General features: G+C 34.7%; 1 protein-coding gene across 1 annotated transcript in view; it reads right to left on the minus strand.

The window, feature by feature from the left end:
• The window catches only part of NBEAL1 (neurobeachin like 1), a 176,839-nt gene that overhangs the window by 95,932 nt on the left and 56,682 nt on the right, over positions 1–24,225 (minus strand). Inside the window, exons 11-22 of the mRNA XM_047083649.1 lie at positions 22,097–22,180; positions 18,877–18,975; positions 18,209–18,789; positions 17,348–17,480; positions 16,605–16,724; positions 14,944–15,247; positions 10,036–10,121; positions 4,590–4,679; positions 1,912–2,080; positions 1,320–1,453; positions 695–854; positions 483–585 (exon numbers count right to left, since the gene is read on the minus strand). Of these exons, the coding sequence (XP_046939605.1) occupies positions 483–585; positions 695–854; positions 1,320–1,453; positions 1,912–2,080; positions 4,590–4,679; positions 10,036–10,121; positions 14,944–15,247; positions 16,605–16,724; positions 17,348–17,480; positions 18,209–18,789; positions 18,877–18,975; positions 22,097–22,180 (2,063 nt within the window). The remainder of the gene's footprint in view (positions 1–482; positions 586–694; positions 855–1,319; positions 1,454–1,911; positions 2,081–4,589; positions 4,680–10,035; positions 10,122–14,943; positions 15,248–16,604; positions 16,725–17,347; positions 17,481–18,208; positions 18,790–18,876; positions 18,976–22,096; positions 22,181–24,225) is intronic.

Raw genomic sequence — 24,225 nt, forward strand, 5'->3', positions numbered from 1 at the left:
TCTCAAGCAGGCTCCACACTCAGTGGAGCCTCATGCGGGGAGCGATCCTATGACCCTGGGATCATGACCTGAGCCAAAATCAAGTCAGACGCTCAACCGACTGAGCCACTCAGGGGCCCCTAAATAGTTTATATATATTTAAACAATACTAAGGAGAAGACACAGTTGTAAGTGCTTTACACATTCTTAATTCTTTAGTTTAATCCTCAAAACAACCATAGGGTGTCATAGGTTTATTATTTCCTTGTCACAGACACAACTTAAGCACAGAAATTTGAGTAAGTTACCTACAGCCAGTTGATGAAACATAAGATTCAAACCCAATATATGTGATACATTGTTCATCATTTTAACCTCCATATTTTCCTGTCTCTCTGAAGTTAAAGGATATTAGAATTTCTGGAAAATAAATAATCTAGAAATTCCAACCCAGTGGCAGGCAGAAAATAGTATCAAACTGAGAAGGAACAAGGACATCATACCCATAATAGATCCTAAGTGTATCTAGGAGAAATTGCACACCGTACTTCTTTCGGAAAACTCTCCTGCTGTCTTTGATGATGGTGGAAAGATACTGTATATGACCTAAAATACAAAGTTCACTCTTAAATGATATGCCTAAAATAAAATCCCACAAATAGTTATAAATTTCTAAAACAATTGTAAAATTTGATCCAACAGCCTGCTCTCTCACCAATTCGGAAGGGAAAATCTCCACGGTTCCAAATACGAAAGTCAAAGAGTAAATACTGATACATTTGTTGCAGGAGCTGCATATTTTTCTCTAATGATACCTGTTCAATTAGTAACTGAATTGCCATCAATACATTAACATCCATCAAGGCACTTGGCACCTGAAATCCAAACAGATGAGGGCTCTGTAAATTTCAGCTTAATTATCATTAAGCTACATTTAAATTACAAATGATTAATTCAGAATATCTACTAAGTATGAAAATCTCTGTTACAAAAATATAAACAACTTAAACTTTAACTTTTCCAATGTCTGCTAGAACATATTTTCCTAATGTCATATTCCTAAAATCATATTTAACAAAGATCCCAAATACCAATGTTAACAAAGCCCTATATATAAAAATTATACACTATTATGTAAGATTACTAATTCTTGTAAAAATGTGATTAAGAGTAGGATAAAATACCTGCTTGTGAAATAAAATTACATCCACTAATATAAATGAAGCCATAGTAGTGTAATTTAAAATAATATTTACCTAGTAGGAAAAAAAAAACCCTAAAGACAAACTGCTAATTACAATCATTAGCCACATCTGCAAATTTGTTAAATTTGTGCTCACCTTCTGAAGTAAGGCACCAAGAGTGGCAACTCCATGGGAGTGAATAAGATTGTCCTGGTTGATGGGATGTCTTTGAATAAAGTGTTTCACAATCAAGATAAATGTTGCAATTAGATTTCTCTCTAATCTTGACTCTGAGGAATTGTGAACATGTCATTAATGATCATATTACTCTAAATAATTTTTATAACACATTTTCTATATCATAATGCATATAGTAACAAACAAGAATTTGGTTGAGCAATTTGCCTCCAAAGGTCACTTGCAGAATGCAAATATCAGAGAAAGCAGCAACTGCATATTGTATACTTGCATGCACATGGAAACATTTTTTTCTACCATAAGTTTAGCAATGCTGTTATATTTCCATTAACAGGAGAAACTGAGGACAATCAAGAGTAAAGCCAACATCTTAATTTTTTTGACTAAAGTATTAATGAACTTTTTGAATTACATTAGTAAAATTAGGGATGGGCTGCTTCAGCTACAAATGGTTAAATTTCTTCCTAAGGGTGGCAAGACATTTTAACCTATTTTTCAATTAATTCTCAACTTTCTCAATGACTATTGTGTGTTAATTTCATCTTAATACCTGAAGCCTTTGTGGAGGTCAATACCACCCAATCTCCTTCTACAGGTGTTACCAATTCAGAAACTGTACTTTCATTCATTCCTTCAGAAATCTGTCCTTCACCAAAGTGGCTGATTTGTTCCAACAGAGGAAACAGTACATTTAATCCACCTATACAGTTTATGATGTCCTGAAAAAGAAAATTACAATCTTTTAATCTTATAAAACAAGAGCAATTTTGTCATTTAACACCCACACAGCATGTGTGACATTAAAAATGTGCTGAACTTTCAGGCAATGTACAAGATAGCCTTAAGCTAAAGGAACCTTAATTCAGGGAGATGCTTTGAAGAGTAGCCACAGGGGGGAAGGTGCACAGGGTAGGGGACACCTGGATGGCTCAGTAGGTTAAGCGTCCTGCTCTTGATCTCAGCTCAAGTCTTGATTCAGGGTTGTGAGTTCAAGACCCATGTTGGGCTCCATGCTGGGCATGAAGCTTACTTAAAAAAAAAAAAATGTAGCTAGGGGGAATCACCATAATTAATACTCAAGAAACACTATGACAGACCATTTTTACCACACCTTTGTTTTCCAAAGTTTAGGGATTCCAAACACAAGCAATTCAAACTTGACCCCATAAGTAGACTTTATAATGTAACACTAATGATATGAGGAAACAACTGTCATAAGGCAATTAAGTATAATAAACAAAATAAATTAAGAAAAAAATCATTTGGTGGTAGAAATATGACTGACTCCTCTACTTTTAGTTAACAAAGAAGTTGAAGTGGGTGCCTCTGAATGTCAAAATGACTATTTTGAATAGCTTAACAAAATACAGTCCATATTCTTTGACAAGTTAGTAATCTCTCTGGCCTCAGTTCCTTCATCTGTAAAATGAGGATAATAATTCCCACTTTGTAAAGTTGTTACCAGGATTAAGTAAGCTAATAAATGAAAATGAACTGGTACTACCCACCCAAGGTTAGCCATTATTAAGTGCTAAAATATTCTGATCTGCCATCTAGAAAGTTTCATTCTTTACACAACCCTCTTCATACTTTTTGTCTTCATGCTGATATTTTTTTTAACATTTAAAAAAGTATTTTATCTCTGAGAGAGAGAGAGAGAGAGAGAGCGCACACGCAAGCAGGGGAGGGGCAGAGAGAGAGGGGGACAGAGGATCTGAAGCAAGCCCTATGCTGACAACGGTGATCCCGATGCAGGGCTTGAACTCACAAACTGCAAGATCATGACTTGAGCTGAAGTCAAACACTCAATCACCCCTTTCATGCTGATTTTTAAAAGCTATGTATAGTAAGCAAATTAAGTTTTTGGATGGCAAGTATTTTTTTTTTCAGTTGTCACGTAACTTTTTTGTGTTTGATTGTGCTGCAGTATAAAAATACAATGATCCTTTTCTTGTTAACTCTGATCCCATATGATTTCCCCATAGCTGTACCTCAAGGCACCAAAAATTACTTTGATTTTTAAGTATAATGTATGGCACAAATAATCAGCTTTCTACATATAAGTAATACATGAGAACTAGCCTTGTAAAACCAATCTTATAAGTGACAGCAAAAGTTAACTTATGAAAGGGCAAATGCTACATATCTTACTATTTTAACAGATATGATTAAGTGGTCTTATCTCACAAAGAGAAAAATACTTTATACCACATAACATGAGACTAACATTAATTAATGGATTCATTTTTATACAGGCAGAACTATCCTAATAATGTCTGTTCCACTGAAACAATAAGCATATTTGATTGGTGTTAACTGAGGACAAGATAAAATGGATTTTTTGCTGATTTATCAGCAAGTCCCCTTAAAATATCTTTTATATTTCTTTTGATTTTACTTAAGCTATAATTTCTATTTAAGAAATATCTTTTAGAAATAGGTATCTCTGACTTGACTTTCACAGTAATCTAAATAATCTTTATTAATTTAGTCACTCAGTCAAAATGTTATTGCATATCCCTGTACCAGGCACTGGTGAAAAAAGCAGTGGTACCTCTTTTCAAAGTTCTTAAGGACTACTGGAGAATCAAGCTCTAAATTACCAAGCAAATTATTATTCATCACACTAAGTGAAATGATAAACTATTGTAAGTATTCATGACAAGAGCAGTTAACTCAGTCTTGGAAAATAAGCAGAGGTCTCTATATAGAACCAAAGACATTATGTCCAACTGTCACATATATATGAGGCACATCCAGAAGTCAGACAAGATATGACAGCTCCAGAGGGGGATGTGGGGAAGAGGAAAAGTCACTTATCTTTAGCCTTAGGGAGGAAAGATCGAAGTATGTTAAAAGCTAATAGACGGGAGACTGTTGACAGAAGCATGTGATACAGGAGAAAAGGGATAATCAATGAAGTCTCTGAGAAGGTAAGGGATGAAATCTGTCACATAGTTTTAGGAATGAAATACCTTAAAAGTGGAGCAATGATTTTAAGGTAGTATTATTTTTCTTAAGGAAACTGTTAAACAGTTTAAGGAGGTAACTAAGTTTCAAGCAAATTAGTCCTTCAACTACTTAATTGTTTATACCTCAAACTGTATATCTTGCTTGCAAACATTTTCACTGAGACTTATTATTCAGATCAACCTGGTGGTGCTAAAAAGACAAATTCTTTAAAAGGATCTGTAAACTTACATAAGACGTTGCTCATCATTAACTTACCTTAATGTCCCAGTTCACTACTTTGTTTCCTGTTAATCTTCCATGCAAACAATTAGTAGATAAATCAAGACAGATTGAATTTTTGCAAGCCTAAGAATAAAAGGAAAATATGGCCAACAGCTAAGCACAATAAGGACAAAAACATAACTTTATATATGAAATATTTCACCATAATTTAAAATGATAAAATGCTTACAATATTAAGTTTAGTACTGCTATTCTCATTGCCTCTTAAAAGAATCAGGGACTAGATTCTATTTTTTCTTTTAAATATAAATTATTGTCAAATTGGTCTCCATACAACACCTAGTGCTCATCCCAACAAGTGCCCTCCTCAATGCCCATCACCCACTTTCCCCTCTGCCCACTCCCCATTAACCCTCAGCTTGTTCTCAGTATTTAAGAGTCTCTCATAGTTTGCCTCCCTCCCCGTTACTTTTTTTTCACCATTCCCCTCTCTCATGGTCTTTTGTTAAGTTTCTCAAGATCCACATATGAGTGAAATCTGACTGATTTATTTCACTTAGCATAATACCCTCCATTTCCATCCATGTTGCTGCAAATGGCCAGATTTCATTCTTTCTCATTGCCAAGTAGTATTCTATTGTATATATAAACCACATCTTCTTTATCCATTCCTCAATTGATGGACATTTAGGCTCTTTCCATAATTCGTCTATTGTTGAAAGTGCTGCTATAAACATTGGGGTACATGTGCCCCTATGCATCAGCACTCCTGTAAGGGACTAGATTCTAAAGGACTCACTCATCAAAAGCAGGTCACTTCTACTTGTCACCTGATAGAAGAGCTATAGCAACAAGTTACTCACCCATCACTGGAGTTTACAATTTTTTCTCTTTTAAGAACAAATTGATGGTGGCCAGAGGGGAAGGGAAGGGAGTGAGGGTGGGGAGGGATGGGCAAAATGAGTGAAGGGGAGTGGGAGATCCAGGCTTCCAGTTATGGAATGAGTAAGCCACAGGGATGAAAGGTACAGCACAGGAAATACAGTCAGTGGTATTGTAATAGTGCTTATGGTGACAGACAAGAACTATACTTGTGGTGAGCACAGCACAATATACAGACTTGTCAAATCACTGTGTTGTACACCTGAAACTAATGTAGTATTGTGTGTCAACTAAACTTCAAAAAAATTTTGGGAGGGCGCCTGGGTGGCTTAGTCAGTTAAGCATCTGACTTGGGCTCAGGTCATGACCTTGAGCTTCAAGAGTTCGAGCCCTGCATCGGGCTCTATTGCTGGAGCCCCCTTCCAATTCCGTGTCTCCTTCTCTTTGGCCCTCCCACACTCGTACTCTCTTCCTTCTCTCAAAAATAAACATTAAAAAAAATCTTTAAAAAATAAAAAATCCTATAAAGTTAAAAAAATTAAAGTTTTAAACCAACTTATGCAAACAGCTTTTGGCTATTTATTTATTTTGAGAGAGAATGAGCAAGCAGAATAGAGGAAGAGAGAGAGGCAAGTGGGACTCGATCCCATGGATCATGAGATCATGATCTGAGCTGAAATCAAGAGTTGGATGCTTAGGGGTGCCTGAGTGGCTCAGTCGGTTAAGTGTCTGACTTCGGCTCAGGTCATGATCTCACAGTTCGGGAGTTCAAGCCCCACATCGGGCTCTGGGCTGACAGCCTGGAGCCCGCTTCGGATTCTGTGTCTCCCTCTGTCTGCCCTCTGCTGCTTGCACTCTGTCTCTCACATTGTCTCAAAAATAAATAAATATTTTTTAAAAATTAAAAAAAAAAAAAAAAGAGTTGGATGCTTAACCAACTGAGCCACCTAGGTGGCCCAAGATTTTGAGTCTTTAACAAATTCAGTGTTCTATTCCCATGAGTATTTCCCTAGGCATAATTTCACTGGTACACATAATTATGTGATTAAAACGTGAGATACAGAAATCACAAAACAGGGCACCTGGGTGGCTCAACTGGTTAAGCGTCTGACTTCAGCTCAGGTCATGATCTCACGGTTTGTGGGCTCAAGCCCTGCATCAGGCTCCATGCTGATGGTGCAGAGCCTGCTTGGGATTCTCCCTCCCTCCCTCCCTCCCTCCCTCTCTCTCTCTCTCTGCCCCTACCCTATCTCTTTGAAAATAAATAAATAAACCTTAAAAAAAAAATCACAAAACAGAAAAACATATGATATAAAATTCTAATCACAGGCATAAGACACTTTTCCTTCATGTTATAGACAATTCTGGATATATTCATATTAAGAGTCTAGTCTGCAATTCTAGAAATTATCAAATGTATTTGTTAACTTCCATGAAGGATTACAAAGCATATAACTTCGCATCCAATCTGTGAATTTGCAGATAATGAAGCATCCTTGAATCCAATTACCATTCAAAAAAAAAAAAAAAAACTACTACAAATTTTAGCACAAATGATGCATCATTGCTTTCTTCTTAAGGCAACTGAGAAAAAATGCTTTAATAAAACAAACGGAAACTGAGTTTACACTTAACTCAATGTAAACTATATTAGTCTCAAAGACAGAAATGTCTTTCTCCCATTACTACCTCAGTTTTGGTAGCATGTATCTATGACCTGTCCTCATACGATACAACTTCTAATGGCATGACTGCTTCCTGTCTCCTATCCCTCCAATCCAACTTTCACAATGCAGCTTGAGACCTTTTTCTAAAATGTAAACCTTATCATATTTTGTTCTTCTGCTTAAAATCCTATCCACTGCCTACTACTTAGCCTGCCACAGGAGGCTTGCTATAATCTGGCCTCTATGTGCCCTCTAATTTCATTTCCTGCCATCTTCTCTTCCTACTTGCTTAGTGCCCTAAACCCAAATATACGTAGATCCCAGTTTTAAAGTCTATGCCTTTGTAGGTGCTGCTTGTTACATGTGGCACATCCCTCCTCAGCCCTGCCTTTTAAAACACAAATCAAACCATCTTTGCTATGATCTGAAAGAACTAACCACTCATGCCTTTATATTCTCACTATATTTTATACACAATTCCAACACAGAAATACTGTATAGTGGTTAAGGATATGCACTGAACAGACTGAATTCTAACTCCAGCACTACCATTCACTAAAATTATGAGGCTAAGCAAGTTGCTTATCTTTACTGAGCCTCAGAAAACCACAGCTCATAAAAGACACGGGTAATACCATACATCCCTTAGAGTTTTTATGAAGGTTAAGTGAAATAATACATATAAAACATTTAGCATAGTGCTTAATATTAGTGTAAATACCCAATAAATGGTAGCTAAAAAGAAAAATGCTCATAAAATTACATTGCACTCATTTTTTTTACATATTTACTTCAGTTTGGGTTATAAGTTTCTTTTTTTGTTAATTTTTTTGATGTTTGTTTATTTTTGAGAGAGACAGAGACAGAATGCAAGTGGGTTGGGGGAGAGAGAGGGAGGCACAGAATCCAAAGCAGGCTCCAAGCTCCGAGCTGTCAGCACAGAACCTGACGCGGAGCTCAAACTCACAAGCTGTGAGATCATGACTTGAGCCGAAGTTGGACACTCAACTGACTGAGCCACCCAGGCGCCCCTGGTTATAAGTTTCTTAAAGCCAGACACTGAATTCATCTTTAGATCTTAAAAGTTCAGCACAATTCTTGGCATGGAGAAGACACTCAAAAAATTATAAACAATGGATGGTTCAACACCTCTTACAAGCGATTACAAAAATGAAAAGCTGTTGACTCTCAGAAAATCTTCAAGAGCAGCTTTTCTCAAACTAGCATTTGTTAAATAAGTGAGATGAAAAAACAGAACGTGTTCTATGTTCAAATAACTGGTCAAAGAGTAGGATAAAACAAAAGTAAACTAAGTTTTTTCTAATAAGATTTTTCAAGTATATGATCAATCTCCAAAATGGATATACAGAATACAGCATTTCCCCAAACTCCGTTAACCACAGAACACTTTTTATCATGATATATCACTGCTTCAAGAAATATTGCTCCAAAAAACTGTTTTATTGAGTATTTGTCATACTGAGTTTCTTGAGGAAAAACAATAATACCTATTTTCTTATTAGAGAATTTTTACTGTTGGATCTTCCAACTACTGGAAGGAAGTTCCAACAGTAAAAATTCAACCTAATGTTATCAAGTTTAAATTTGGAAAGAGAATAAATATGACAAACATAATGCCACAAAGACTCAGTTAACTAACATGTATCTAGGACATGCTATTAAATATATCAGTGAGATTAAATTCAATTATTTCCTATATATTTAATAATAACAGTAAAAAGAAAATAAGTATATGATCTAGCCCCTGCCAAGAAAATAAAGTCTAGTTCAGTAAACAAACATACTGGAAAAACATTAGTGTTACAAAAGGCAAACACTAAAAAAAATAAGGGTCCTAAGAGACTTTATAACCAATGCAAGGCATGAACCTTGATCCAGATTTAAGTTTTTTAAAAGGCTAAACAAAATATTTTTGAGAAAGCTGGGAAAATCTGAATGAGTTATACAGTACATAAATTATTGATAATTTTCCCAGGTAGGTTAATAATTACATAAATACATAGCTACATTGATACCTATGTCAATGTGCCTTCACAAAAGACAGGCAACAGGTGTCAACGGGTGTGGCAAAATTGGTAATTGGTGAATTCAGGTGGAGAGTATAGAGTATACATGATTTCACTTTACCATTCTTTCAATTCCTCTCTAGCTTGAAATTATTCAAAACAAAAAGTCAAGGGGAATACAAATGATAGGTGAATTTTATTAGGTCAGATATCACAAATAAGTATTAAAGTAATAAGTTATGACCATGTACTAGCTGGCTAAACTAGAAAAAAAATTCTATAGTGCATAATCTCACAAATAAAAGCATTTTTTGTGTCAGTGTTAACATTTAGTACAATTAAGGCAACTGATACTGTTTATGCCACTTTCCCTTTTCTTCTCCCAGTTCTTTCCCTCAGACTTTACGGACCTTAATTACTTTCACTAGGTAGGTCTTCGAAGGAAAAAGGACTATGCATGCTATGCATATAGGTAGTTTCTTTTTTCTCCTTCTGAAGTAAACATTTCATTTTTTTGGTTTGTTTTCTTGCTAGAATTACATTTAAAAAATAAACAAAAAAATGTTAACCATAATTCTGTTTAATCTCTCCTTCCAAAAAAGTGGGATAATCCAAGTTTAAACAGTTTCATTTACTGAAGTCAATTCATTAGTAAAACTTCCCACCACAACGATTCCTACTCATACTATATGATTCCTCACTCATACTACTGGGATGACATAATCAAAACATTTGAATCCTAGTTGAGAGTTGCACCTCCTCTTCCTTTGAAAACGAGTAATTTTTAAATTTAATTCAAGACTATCCTTCTCAATTAACCACTGAAATGACAAAAGGAACAAAAAAGGAATTTTAGTTCATAGCACAGTTACAAGTAGATACAGTCCATGCATTTACTCTCACCTTTGCAGTATAGTGAAGAAGGATGTTACCAGACAGGTCAGCCATGTCAGACTCTTGAAATTTCCAAGGGCTTAAACAGTTTGGACCTGAAAATTATTTACACACACGTACATAAACATCACTGAATATTTTTGGCCTCCTTGATTCTGTGTAATCAGAACAAAATTTAAAATTAAGTTGTTTCTCCCTCAGGCAAGTTCAAAAAGATCGAAATCATACTATGCATATTTTCAGACACAACGCTATGAAACTTGAAATCAATCGGAAGAAAAAATTTGGAAAGAAAATGAAAACTTGGAGATTAAAGAACATCCTACCGAAGAATGAATGGCCAAGACATTAAAGAGGAAATAAAAAAGTACATGGAAGCCAATGAAAATGATAACACGACAGCCCAAAGCCTCTGGAATGCAGCAAACGCGGTCAGAAGAGGGAAGTATATAGCAATACAAGCCTTGCTAAAGAAGGAAGAAAGGTCTCACATATACAACCTAACCTTACACCTTAAAGAGCTGGAAAAAGAACAGCAAATAAAACCCCAAACCAGCAGAAGATGGGAAATTATAATAAAGATTAGAGCAGAAATTAATTCTATTGAAATCAAAAAAACAGAAGAGATCAATGAAACCAGGAGCTGGTTCTTTGAAAGAATTAACAAAATTGATTAACCCCTAGCCAGTCTGATCAAAAAGAAAAAGGAAATGACCCAAATAAAATAAAAAATGAAAGAGGAGAGATCACAACCAATACTGCAGAAATACAAACAATAATAAGAGAATATTATAAGCAATTATATTCCAACAAATTGGGCAATCTGGAAGAAACGGAAAATACCTAGAAAAATACAAACTACCAAAACTGAAAACAGGAAGAAATAGAGAATTTGAACAGACTGATAACCAGTAAAGAATTAGTAATCAAAAACCTCCCCAAAAACAAGGTCCAGAGCCAGATGGCTTTCCAAGGGAATTCTACCAAACATTTAAAGAAGTGTTAACTTCTATTCTTTTGAAGCTGTTCCAAAAAATAGAAATGGAAGGAACTTCCAAACTCATTCTATGAGGCCAGCATTACCTTGATTTCAAAACCAGACAAAGACTCCACTAAAAAGCAGAACTATAGATAAATTTCCCTGATAAACATGGATGCAAAAATTCTCAACAAGATAGTAGCCAACTGGATCCAATAATGCATTAAAATAATTATTCACCATGATCAAGTGGCATTTATATGGGATGCAGGGCTGGTTCAGTATCTGCAAACAAATCAGAGATATATGATACTAATAAAAGAAAGGACAGAACCACATGATTCTCTCAATAGATGCAGAGAGAGCATTTGACAAAATACAGCATCCTTTCTTGATAAAAACCCTCAAGGAAGTAGGGATAGAAGGATTATAACTCAAGATCCTAAAAACCACATACAAAAGACCCACTACTAATATCCTCAATGGGGAAAAACTGAGAGCTTTCCCCCTAAGGTCAGGAACAAGACAGGGATGTCCACTCTCGCCACTGTTATTCAACATAGTATTAGAAATTCTAGCATCAACAATCAGACAACACAAAGAAATAAAAGGCATCCAAATCGGCAAGGAGGAAGTCAAACTTTCACTCTTCACAGATGACATGACACTCTATATGGAAAACCCAAAAGATTCCATCAAAAACCTGCTAAAACTGATCCATGAATTCAGCAAAGTGGCAGGATATAAAATCAATGCACAGAAATCAGTGCACCAATAATGAAACAGCAGAAAGGGAAACCATGGAATCGATCCCACTTACAATTTCACCAAAAAACCATAAAATACCTAGAAATAAACCTAACCAAAGAGGTGAAAAACTTACATACTGAAAACTATACAAAGCTTATGAAAGAAATTGAAGAAGACACACACAAAAAAATGGAAAAATATTCCATGTTCCTGGACAGGAAGAACAAATATTGTTAAAATGTCAATACTACCCAAAGCAATCTACATATTCAATGCAATTCCTATTAAAATAATACCAGTATTCTTCATAGAGCTAGAACAAATAATCCTAAAATTTGTATGGAACCAGAAAAGACCCCGAATAGTCAAAGCAATCCTGAAAAAAAAAACAAACCCAAAGCTGGAGGCATCACAATTCTGGACATCAAGATGTATTACAAAGCTGTAATCATCAAGACAGTATGGTACTGGCACAAAAACAGACACATAGGTCAATGGAACAGAAGAAAATACTTAGAAATGGACCCACAAACATATGGCCAACTAAGCTTTGAGCAAAGAATATCCAATAGAATAAAGACAGTCTCTTCAACAAATGGTGATGGGAAAACTGGACAGCGACATGAAGAAGAATGAACCTGGATCACTTTCTTATACCATACACAAAAATAAACTCAAAATGGATGAAAGACCTAAATATAAGACAGGAAACCATCAAAATCCTCAAGGAGAAGGCAAGCAAAAACCTCTTTGACCTCTCCTGCAGCAACTTCTTACTCAACACGTTCTCCAGAGGCAAGGGAAACAAAAGCAAAAATGAAGTACTGGGATCTCAGCAAGATAAAAAGCTTCTGCATGGCAAAGGAAACAATCAGCAAAACTAAAAGGCAACCGAAGGAATGGGAGAAGATATTTGCAAATGACATATCAAATAAAGAGTTAGTACCCAAAATCAACAATGAACTTACCAAACTCAACACACACAAAAAAGCAATCCAGTGAAGAAATGGGCAAAAGACATGAATAGACACTTTTCTAAAGAAGATATCCAGATACGGGTGCCTGGTGGCTCAGTCGGCTGACTTCGGCTCAGGTCATGGTCTCACGGTCTGTGAGTTTGAGCCCCACATCGGGCTCTGTGCCGACAGCTCAGAGCCTGGAGCCTGCTTCAGATTTTGTGTCTCCCTCTCTCTCTGACCCTCCCCCATTCATACTCTGTCTCTCTTTGTCTCAAAAATAAATAAACATTAAAAAAAATTAAAAAAAAAAAAACAAACATCCAGATGGCTAACAAGAGACATGAAAAAAATGCTCAATGTCACGCATCATCAGGGAAATACAAATCAAAACCACAATGAGATACCACCTCACACCAGTAAGAATGTCTAAAATTAACAACTTGGGCAACAACAGATGCTGGTGAGGATGCGGAGAAAGAAGAACCCTTTTGCATTGCTGGTGGGAATGCAAACTGGTGCAACCACTCTGGAAAATATGGAGGTTCCTCAAAAAATTAAAAATAGAACTACCCTATAACCCAGAAATTGCACGAGTAGGTATTTATCCAAAGGATACAGGTGTGCTGTTTCAAAAGAGCACATGCATCCCAATGTTTATAGCTGTGCCACTGGCAGCACCAAAGTATGGACAGAGCCCAAGTGTCCATCAACAGATTAATGGATAAAGATGATGTGGTATATATACATAATGGAGTATTACTCGGCAATCAAAAAGAATGAAATCTTACCATATGCAACAATATGGATGGAACTAGCGTGTTTATGCTAAGTGAGATTGGTCAGAGAAACAAATACCCTATGACTTCACTCATATGAACAATTTAAGATACAAAACAGATGAACATAAGGGAAGGGAAACAAAAATAATATAATAACAAGGAGGGGGACAAAACATAAGAGACTCTTAAATACAGAGAACAAACTAAAGGCTGCTGGATGGGTTGTGGGTGGAGGGATGGGCTAAATGGGCAAGGGACATTAAGGAGGACACTTGTTGGGATGAGCAGTGGGTGTTTGTTACATATAGGGATGAATCACTAGATTCTACTCCTGAAATCATTATTGCACTATATGCTAACTTGGATGTAAATTTTTAAAAAATAATAAAAATAAATAAAATTAAAGTTATTTAACAACATGAATTCTGTAAATTACTATACATACAACATTGCCATCAATTTTAACAGATGAATAACGAGAATGACACAGATAATATTGTACATGATATTTGGTTGTTTTTCTGTTTTTCCTTTTATTAAAGAGAGCTTGTTAAAATAAATAAATAAATAAATAAATAAATAAATAAATAAATAAATAAATAAATAAAATTAAGCTGTTTCAAGCTATTCAACACAGTTAAACCATACTAGCCAAAATGAACTTCATTTTGGTATCACCTTCAATTCATCTAAAACCTAGAAAAGTTGTGGGTGGTTCAATATCCACTATAGAAAGGAAACTTTATACAGCATTAAAAACCTAATATCAAATATAACAAAATTTACCTATTAATTTATCTAATGTTAAGTAATTTAAATTTAGAAGAAAAAATAACAGAATAACCAACAATGTGAAAAGATATCACAGAAATTGAATAGTAAATGAATAGTACTAAAAAAAAAAAATGCAAATTCAAACAAGGTTCCACCTTACATCAATAAAAGGAGGAAACAGTATTGACCATTCCATGTGTGTGTTTTTTTTTTAAGTTTATTTATTTATTTTGAGAGAGAGAGAGAGAGCATGGATGGGGCAGAGAAAAAGGGAGAGAGAGAATCCCATGTAGGCTCCACACCATCAGCACAGAGCACAATATGGGGCTCAAACTCACAGGTCAGTTCTTAAATATTATCAACATACATGTAAAACACTATAATTATGTGAGGGATGCAGGCGCTAAATAACCTTGTGGCAATCATTTTGTAATATACACGTCTATCAAATCATTACACTGTACATCTTAAACTTACATATGTTTTATGTCAATAATATCCCCATCAATTGAGGGTGGGCGGACAGGGAATGTAGTGGGATTTTTCTTCCCTTTCAGCTTCCATTACAAATACAAATACACTCTTCAGATCAAATATATTCTTCAAAATATATGTAGGCAGCAAAAAAAAAAAAAAAAAACAACTAAGTTTAAACAGTATGACTGTACATGCTCACCTGCTAAATACAATGCCTTCACCTGAGGAGGCTGTAGTCCTTCATAAAATATGATAACAGACCCTAGCTGGCCCTCCAGAGATGTGGGACATCCCCATTCACTATCTTGAGTTCCAGCTGATATCAATTTGGTAATCAATTTTGATTTTTCAAGTGTTCCTCCCCAGGAGGCTGATGACAGAATTCCACCAAATGATGTCCGATGAGGGATAATGGGGGAAGAAAAAGGTGGATCTGGGATTTGGGATGGTGGAGGAGTGGTGGTTCTTTGCCCAGCTGAACCAATGCAGCAGGAAATAAAAGGCTAAAAATTAAGAAACAAACAAAATAAATTACACCATTTTAACTATATCTCGATCTTCAGATTGAAAATAAAACAGCACATAAAATTAAAAAAACAAATAGATGGAAAATAAATTGTAAGTTTTAATTTTATTGGATCATAATGTGTGCATGTGTGTGCATACATAAGAAGCCAATGAGAGATGTTACTTTTGGCCTATGGGATTTGGATGTGTTACTTTTATAACTCACATTATATCCTTCTATAAATTTTGAAATTTTAATGAGTATTTTTAAAAACTTTAACAACTTTACTATATTCTAAAATAAAGGAAACTACTTTTCTCCCTTAAAATTTATAAACAGAACTACACATTAGTATAATAACACTAATTACAGGCTATCCTAAAATGAGCATCAGGATGAACATCAATAAGAAACTACTAGAATCAGAGAAGCACCTGGGAAATAACAGATTTCATTACCTTCAAAAAAGGCTCTTTTAGAATTATCTAAGAATTCTCAAAGAACTTTTACAATAATATTTTTTTTCCATTTCTAATACAATATGTAAACAATCTTTATTTTTGATTTTTTAAACAGAGCTATTACAAATTGCAGCTTTTATTTCTGATTCTTTTCCCCAAATAAATTTTTGAAAATAAATCAGTGTGCTATTTCCCAAGCTTACATCCTACAATCCTGACGTGTGAATCACTGCTACAATAATATTCTTTAAGAATCATCTCAATAAGTTCCATCTTATATTTGACTACAATGTAAAGGCTTAAAGTTTCTTCATTACTGTTTCAAATTCAGTGAGGATGGAAAAGAGACCATCATAATAGTCTCTAAGTATTTTGTACACTTGGGAGGGCTTTATTATTATTTTTCTAAAGATTTTATTTATTTTTAATTTTTTAAAGTTTTTTAATTTATTTTGAGAGAGAGAGAGAGAGAGAGAGAGAGAGAGAGAGTGAGAGAACACACTAGCAAGGGAGGGGCAAAGAGAAGGAGAGAGAGAATCCTAAGCAGGCTCCACACTTGCCAGGCTCAACCCCAGGAACCATGAGACCATGATCTGAGCCAAAATCAAGAGTCTCAAGAATGAGACGCTTAACCTACTGTGCTACCCAGACATCCCATGGGTAGCTCTCCTCTATTAAATTTCTTTGGCTTTCCCATTTTAGGTCTTTTTCTCCATAAGTTTTTTATTACATTTGTTTCTTCTTTGAGTTGTTTTTCTTTATTACATGTTGTCCAACTTCATCTAATAATGATAGGCTAACAGTATTAAATATTAACTTACTATATCTTAGAACATACAAAACATTTTAAAATCCCATGGTCCCATTAACAAGTAGATAAGGTGTGCTTACTTCATTCATGGCAGGAAATCTGAGAGGGGCAGAGACCTTCTGCTGTCCGTTGTCATAGATATAGACAAAGCTCTGACCAAAGGGTCTTTTTCCAGGCATGTGAACAATGGTTATGTTGTGCTAGTAAAGTAAAGCATACATTTAAAGACTAAAATTACATTAAATCTTTGGAATGACAAATGTTTTCAGAGTATTACTCAATTAGTTTGTGTGAATAGCAGAACATTGAGATTAAGCATAATTAAATGCTGGTTAAAATTCTGTTCGTAAGAGTGAATGACGATTTTTTCTGTAGTACTACAAAAGCATTTATATATTGTTCTAGCAACTTATACACAACTGTAACAAAGTATCTTTCCTGTATTTTCCAAGTCTGAGTATTCTTTAGAATCATTTTCCTAATGAGAAGCATTTTATACTTTAAGAAAAGCAAGAGAGATGCATCGCTATTAATAATTTATGTTCTCATTTTAAATTGAATTCCTAAACCAAATCTGATTCTAGAAAACATGAAAGAAATGGAAATATTTACTTTTAATTTTTTAGGAGAAAAATTATTATCGCTGAGTTTATAATGAGGATGATAATGCTATTAACTTCCTTATAAATTTCAACATAAGCAGAATTATGAAGTGAAAATTAATCAATGCTGAAAAAGGAGATAATTCCTGATGTACATTCACCAAATGTGTGATTTTAAAGAAAAGAACCAAAAAGTTAAATGTGATGTCCTAAAACCTTACCCAGAGGGAATCACAGAAACTGTGGTCAGGAAGCATAACTGCAGCATATTCTCTTTTTGTGCACACTGCAACAACCAGCATACCTGAATGGGTAATAAAAGCTTCAAAACCCATGCCACTTCCTGTAAAAAAGCTAACAAAAATATATATTATCAGAACTTTTGAAGTCAGTTCAGTTTTATCACTGAATACACAAAACCGTAAGATCATCATGAATATCTTTATCAATAATGCTGTGGCTTACATTCTATTGCCACACATCAGTCCAACCTCATATCAATGGTAATTCCTAAATCTTTTATGGGCTTAATGGTTTAACAAATTATAAAAGGTAGCCAGAAGAGTGGAATTCCATTATCAAACAAAAGTAAAATGATAAATTTTGAAGATTTCAAAATTCTTTCAAATAGGATTCAGAAAGCATGAATAAATGTCTTAAAAATCACAAGGCATTAAATTTATTTAAAATTATCAGTTACCAAAGTAACTAAGTTTGGATGTACATACACATAGGTTTTGTGATCCTTCATATAAATATAGAGCACCTTTAATGGAACATAGAGATAACCATTCATTTTAAAATTTATTACACTTTTTTCTCCACTTTTATCATACTTTTAAGAAGGAACTTTGTTTCCAAACTAACCAAAGACCTACCAAAATATTTGATGTATGTAATCAATATCATGAAAGCGATAAAACACTTATAATTAAACTGTGTACGCCCTAAGGATAAAGCGGTTTCAGCTAAACTGTTGTACATTTAAAAACTAGATGCTTGAAAAGCTTTTTCCTGTTTGAGAATTACAGCATATATTGTTATGACAGTATTCATTTATATTCCATAACTTGTATCAGTACCTGTACAATTGTTTTCTTTTTCCTCCTTTGTTAGCATTGCCAAGAGTCAACTGATCCTGATCTAAGCAAAACCAAGCATTGAAAGAAAAGGCAGACCCTGGCCATTTCTGTATGGAAGGCACAGAGATTCCTGCCATACTATGTGACAAATTAAAATACTGCAGTGCGCTTTCTAGACTTTGTTTTCGGGCCATTGTCAGAATTGCTCGAGTCACAGGAGTAGTATAAGGGTGAATATACTCAGATTCATCCACTCTCAGCAATCTTAGCAGCTGACGTATTTCTTCTGAGCTCACTGACTGACTCCCCAAGGAACCATGAAGTGCAATCAAGTTCTCAGCACAAGTTCGATGGAGGGAAGAATGGGAACCAAGGGTTTCAATGATGTGAATTCCCATGTTTGCATTGACACAAGTAGTTCGACTCTGCCTATTAATACAACAAATTCTTTTCAGCCAATCAGAAATGAAGATTTGCAGATCATGGGATTCTAGCTCTGGAAGCCACTGGATAAGAAGCAAGAGAGGCTGGACATTACTAATGCCCAAAATCCCAACTGAAGTGTGGTCACCCTCTACAGCCTATAAAGCAACATAAAAGACAAAAGGTTAGTAACCATTTTGGATATGGAGATAATGGAACTTGTTTAATACAGCGAAAAAACTCACCATATTCATAAGTTCTTTAAGTAGTTCTAGCGGTGGCTGACCCAGGGATTTTAAAACCTCAAACATATGTGTATAACCAATTCTTTCTTTAAATACTTCCTAAGGGAAGGGAAATAAACACATCAAAACATACTTTCAAAGACTGAATTTGTTGATTATTTAAAATGTTGAATAATACCCATTTCAGTTAATACTGAAAAGACTGAGTACAGTATTTGCTTCTTAAATCACATCTTCATCTTTTTTTAATTAAAAAAATGTTTAATGTTCATTTATTTTTGAAAAAGAGAGAGAGAAAGAGAGAGAGAGAGACAGAGTACAAGTGGAGGACGGGCAAAGAGAATGAGGGAAACACAGCATCTGAGGCAGGGTCCAGGTTGTGAGGTGTCAGCACAGAGCCCAATGCGGGGCTTGAACCCATGAGCCGTGCATGAGACCATGACCTGAGCTGAAGTTGGACGCTTAACCTTACTGAGCCACCAGGCACCCTCTAAAATAGATTCCATAGGTCTTCTGAAATATGATGTGACAATAACCTACCAAATGTAAAATAAATGAAATTAGCAATAATTGTATAATTGTATATTATAAAAATATTATATAAATTTCAGATTAGGGTACAACCACTTTCATCTTCACTTGATTTGTAATTAGTAAAGTATTACATGAAGTCAAAACAAAAATGGCAAAAAAATGAGAAGACTTTGGGGTAACAGGAGCCAGGCAGCAGTCTCAAAAGACTAGAGTCCTGGCAATTTTGAGTGGTGACAGAAAAAACTGGGTAATTTTCTCTCTTCTTTTTGTATCTAAATGGATTGAATTTATCTCAAACATCAAGTTCATTTTAGAAAGGTCTAAGTCATATGTATTTTTGAACTAGTGGGCACACAAAGTCATAAAGTAAAATAAAAAGACAACAAAAATCTAGTAATGCTAAACTAGTCCAGTAAATCAGGCAAAAATGTATACACTTTTATTATAAAATCAAAAGATGTAAACAAAATGAGTAAGACTGGTTGTCTCTAGGGAGAGGAACTAGTTGGCTGTGAGCCCAGTGGTAGAAAGAACATTTTTTTCCAAAAGGTATTTTTTAATACTAATTCAAAGGGATACATGGACCCCTATATTTATAGGAACTTGATGTACAGTGGCCAAATTATGAAAACAGCCCAAGTGTCCATCAATTGATGAATGGATAAAGAAGATGTGGTATATACATAAAATGGAATATCTTTTTTAATTTTTTTAACGTTTATTTATTATTGAGAAACAGTGAGAGACAGAGCATGAGCATGGGAGGGGCAGAGAGAGGGGGAGACACAGAATCTGAAGCAGGCTCCAGGCTCCAAGCTGTCAGCATAGAGCTCGACATGGGGCTCAAACTCACAAACTGCAAGATCATGACCTAAGCTGAAGCTGGACGCTTAACCGACTGAGCCACCCAGGCAACCCCACAAAACAGAATATTAATCAGCCATAAAAAAGAATAAAACCTTGCCATCTGCAACGACATGGATGGAACTAGAGAGTATTATGCTAAGCAAAAGAAGTCAGTCAGAGAAAGACAAACATCATATGATTTCACTCATATGTGGCATTTAAGAAAACAAAACAGGCAGAGAACAAACTAATAGTTACCAGAGGGTAGATGGGTGGAAAGATGGGTTAAATAGGTTATAGAGATTAAAGAGTGCACCTGTGATGAGCACTGAGTATTATATCTGTAGTAAATGTATCTGTAAGGAATTGCTGAATCTCTATATTGTATATCTGAAAATACTACTACACTGTATGTTAACTAACTGGAATTTAAATTAAAACTTAAAAATCTAATACCTATCATTTTTAAAAAGGTATTTTTAACATAACCTTTTGAATTTTAAACCATGCATTACATAATAAAAAAATTATATCTTAAGACTTGAACATCACTTGAGACTTGAGTTTCATAATACAGTACAGCTAATTCATTATACTCATAAACCAATTACTTAGAACTTAAAATGATTTTTTTTCCCTTACAGAAACTATTGTAATTAGAATTAGATTCCCAAGCAGGCCTGTAAAATTGTAAAAGCTGTCTAGTAGGCATCTAACCATAAGCTACATATGGCAACATTTATAGAGCAAACATTAGTGTCCTAGTGGAACCAATGGAAAGTTAGTAATACTACTGAAGGCATGGCTTAGGAAACCAGGAATAATTCATTCATGTCTGCTACTAAAAGGTAAAGCATGAAATACATTACAGGTGGTAAACAGAAGGTAAAATATCATCATCATCATCATCATCGACACTGAGATTTATTTAAATTTTTTTTAAATTTTTTTTTTTTCAACGTTTATTTATTTTTGGGACAGAGAGAGACAGAGCATGAACGGGGGAGGGGCAGAGAGAGAGAGGGAGACACAGAATCAGAAACAGGCTCCAGGCTCCGAGCCATCAGTCCAGAGCCTGACGCGGGGCTCGAACTCACAGACCGCGAGATCGTGACCTGGCTGAAGTCGGGCGCTTAACCGACTGCGCCACCCAGGCGCCCCGACACTGAGATTTATTAAGCACTTACCATGTGCCTGGCACTATAGGTTTACCACTTTACACAGATGATCTCACTAATCCTTAAAACTATTCAATGACGAAACTACTAGCACAAATCAGCATAAATGGACAACAGGACAGAGTTAGTAGTTGTGAATGAGACAGAAAGAAAATCCTGAGGTTTGGTAACAAAGAAGCAGAATTTCCAAGGCCATTGTGAAAAACAAGTCCCAAACTGATAGGGCTATTCATGTGAAAAATTTTCTCACAGTCTAGGCAGTCATAAACTGAGCAAAGAGTGAAAGAGTGATTATTTTATTAATGAAGAAAAACTATGATATAAAATTTAATTTTTTAAACTCACTAACCATAGAATCACTTAAAATGATCTTTTCAACAGCAGTGCTATCTTTGTTTACTGACACTGTAAGTCTCTATTAGCTTACAGTTCTATCATATAATTATATGCCTATCTTATAATCCAAAGCAGTCCCCATAGGTGTTTGTCTCAAAAGTTAAAAGCAAATGATTCCTATACTGAGATAGTTTGTGAACTATTTCACTTCAGGTATAACACCAAATGTATTATATATATACTTTCATACATTACTTTGGGGATTTCATAGTGAAAACTGGCATATCTAGGATAACATTTTTGAGCTTGCGGATTTTATCTTTCACCTTAGCAGCTGGAGATTTATTCATTACTGCTGTCAAAGCCTTAATGGTTGATACAGCCAAACAATCCAATTGCCCCTGAAACACCTATCAGAGAGAAAAAAAAATAAAAAGGAAAGAAATTAACAACGTGTTCAAGATTTGTATTTAGTTAGGAAACCTTTGTTCTGAAAACCTGAAAAAATAATTACTTAACATGCAATACATTCCTCTTACAATAAAATAGATTTCTGAAACACTATACCTGCAAGAAAAGTTACCTACTTGACGAAAATAAACCATGTGTCAAGAAGGATAAAGCTACATTCACTCATCACTTTGAAATGTTTTGGGAAAAAAACCAAAAACCGAAAAGAACACAAGCTTAACACATGCTTTTAAAAATAATGGACAATCTCCAGAGGAAGGGAGAAAGATCTATCATTGAAAATTCTATTATATTTTAATTTCCCTTCAAAAATACACTGAACTTCCTAGCTTTAAATTTCATTAGCATGTATAATAAGGTATTTAAAATGGTGTTGTCTATTCGGTTTCCAAGCCTTGTGTTATAATTGAAATGGTATATTTATTTACCAATCAATCACACTTGCAAGCAATAAGGTATACCTATTTTTACATAAGATGCAGAATTTGAGGTAGAACAGAAAATGAAATATGTATCTATAAGTATTATCATGTTTTTGAGTAGGCAAGCTTTAATGCCAAAAACTGTAAGAAAAAATAAAAAGCAGCTTCATTTTGTCTATTTTGTATAAGCTTCATCATAAAGAGAAGTGTTAAGTTTCAGAACAGTGCATTTAGAGACAAAAGGTGAAAACAAAATACAACATTAACATTAAAAAATTGAATATGACTGGGTTATATCATCAGGCTTAATGAACCATGAAAGCCTTACATGAGAACTAGAAAGCTGTAAAAACTAACAGTTCCAAAAATCTGCTTTTGGTAATATTACTATGACTTAAAGGCAGTCACTTCATGAGTAGGATTTTCCTCTCTCCCTCCCACTAAAAATGATTTAAGGGACTGATTAGATCTTTGTCATTTTAAGCTAAGCTCTACCAATTTTAGGCAAGTTATTTAAGCCAGTATCTTGATTTTTGTTGATGTTGTTTATTAAACATTATTATATATACCTATTATATGTGTAATAAACATACTATGCATTAATAATTCTGTATAGAGAATTTCTTATAAATAACATCTTTCCTACACTTTGTCCAAAGACTAGTCATCACAGTACCTACAATTAGGAATACTAACATAAACCTCTGAGAATATCATTGTAACTGTTTTATTAATCTATATAGGCCTTGAGAGGGACTAACATTTATAGAGAAATCTAAAATGGTACTCTGTAATTGGTATTTTACATCCAGAACAGAAAATAATCATCATATCTATACCATAGCTCTATTTATAAACCTGGATATTAAGATAATATTAATAAAAGACATCATGAAAGCTCTCTCACAAACATTTCAGGAAAGAAAAATAACAAAGCAATTTTTATAGGTAGTTTTTTCCAAAATGAATTACCTAATGCAGAAAAGCAACAAAAATTGCTTATTTCTGCCTTTTACCCACATAGAGGTGACTTTCTACAAAAGACAACAGTTAAGTTTTATGCTAAATTAAAGAGAGTTCAGCGTCTTCTTCCCTTCCTCCAGGATTCAGGTTGTCCATTGAATTATAATCATTACTTGTCAACAAGAAGCAAAGAATCAAGGTATTAAAACTGACCATACATATTCACAAACAAAGCCCTAAGGTCCCAATACACCACAATGCTTAGAAAAAGAAGCTCCCAAAATATGAAGTCACCACCACGTTGATATTGGGATCCCATTCCTGTACTTTATATCTCCTCAAATTGACAAGAATACACACATACAAAGATGGAATACTGTTGATCATTTACATCAACCACCAAGATTTCAACAGATTTATCTTTTAGATGAAAAAAATTTTTAATTTTTTTAACAATTTTCAAAAGTAATTAATGAACATTAGGATTAGATAGTGTTGGTGTATTTTAAGACATAAGAAGAAAAGTACAGGAATAGTTGCTCCCACTGACTGATTTTGGACTTCAGCTGAAACAAGATGCAGGCTTTGTAGATACCTGG

The sequence above is a fragment of the Lynx rufus genome, unplaced genomic scaffold (genome assembly GCF_022079265.1).
Source record: "Lynx rufus isolate CCGP_SWC_20201006 ecotype Redwood Valley unplaced genomic scaffold, mLynRuf1.p SCAF_2, whole genome shotgun sequence".
Classification (NCBI taxonomy): domain Eukaryota; kingdom Metazoa; phylum Chordata; class Mammalia; order Carnivora; family Felidae; genus Lynx; species Lynx rufus.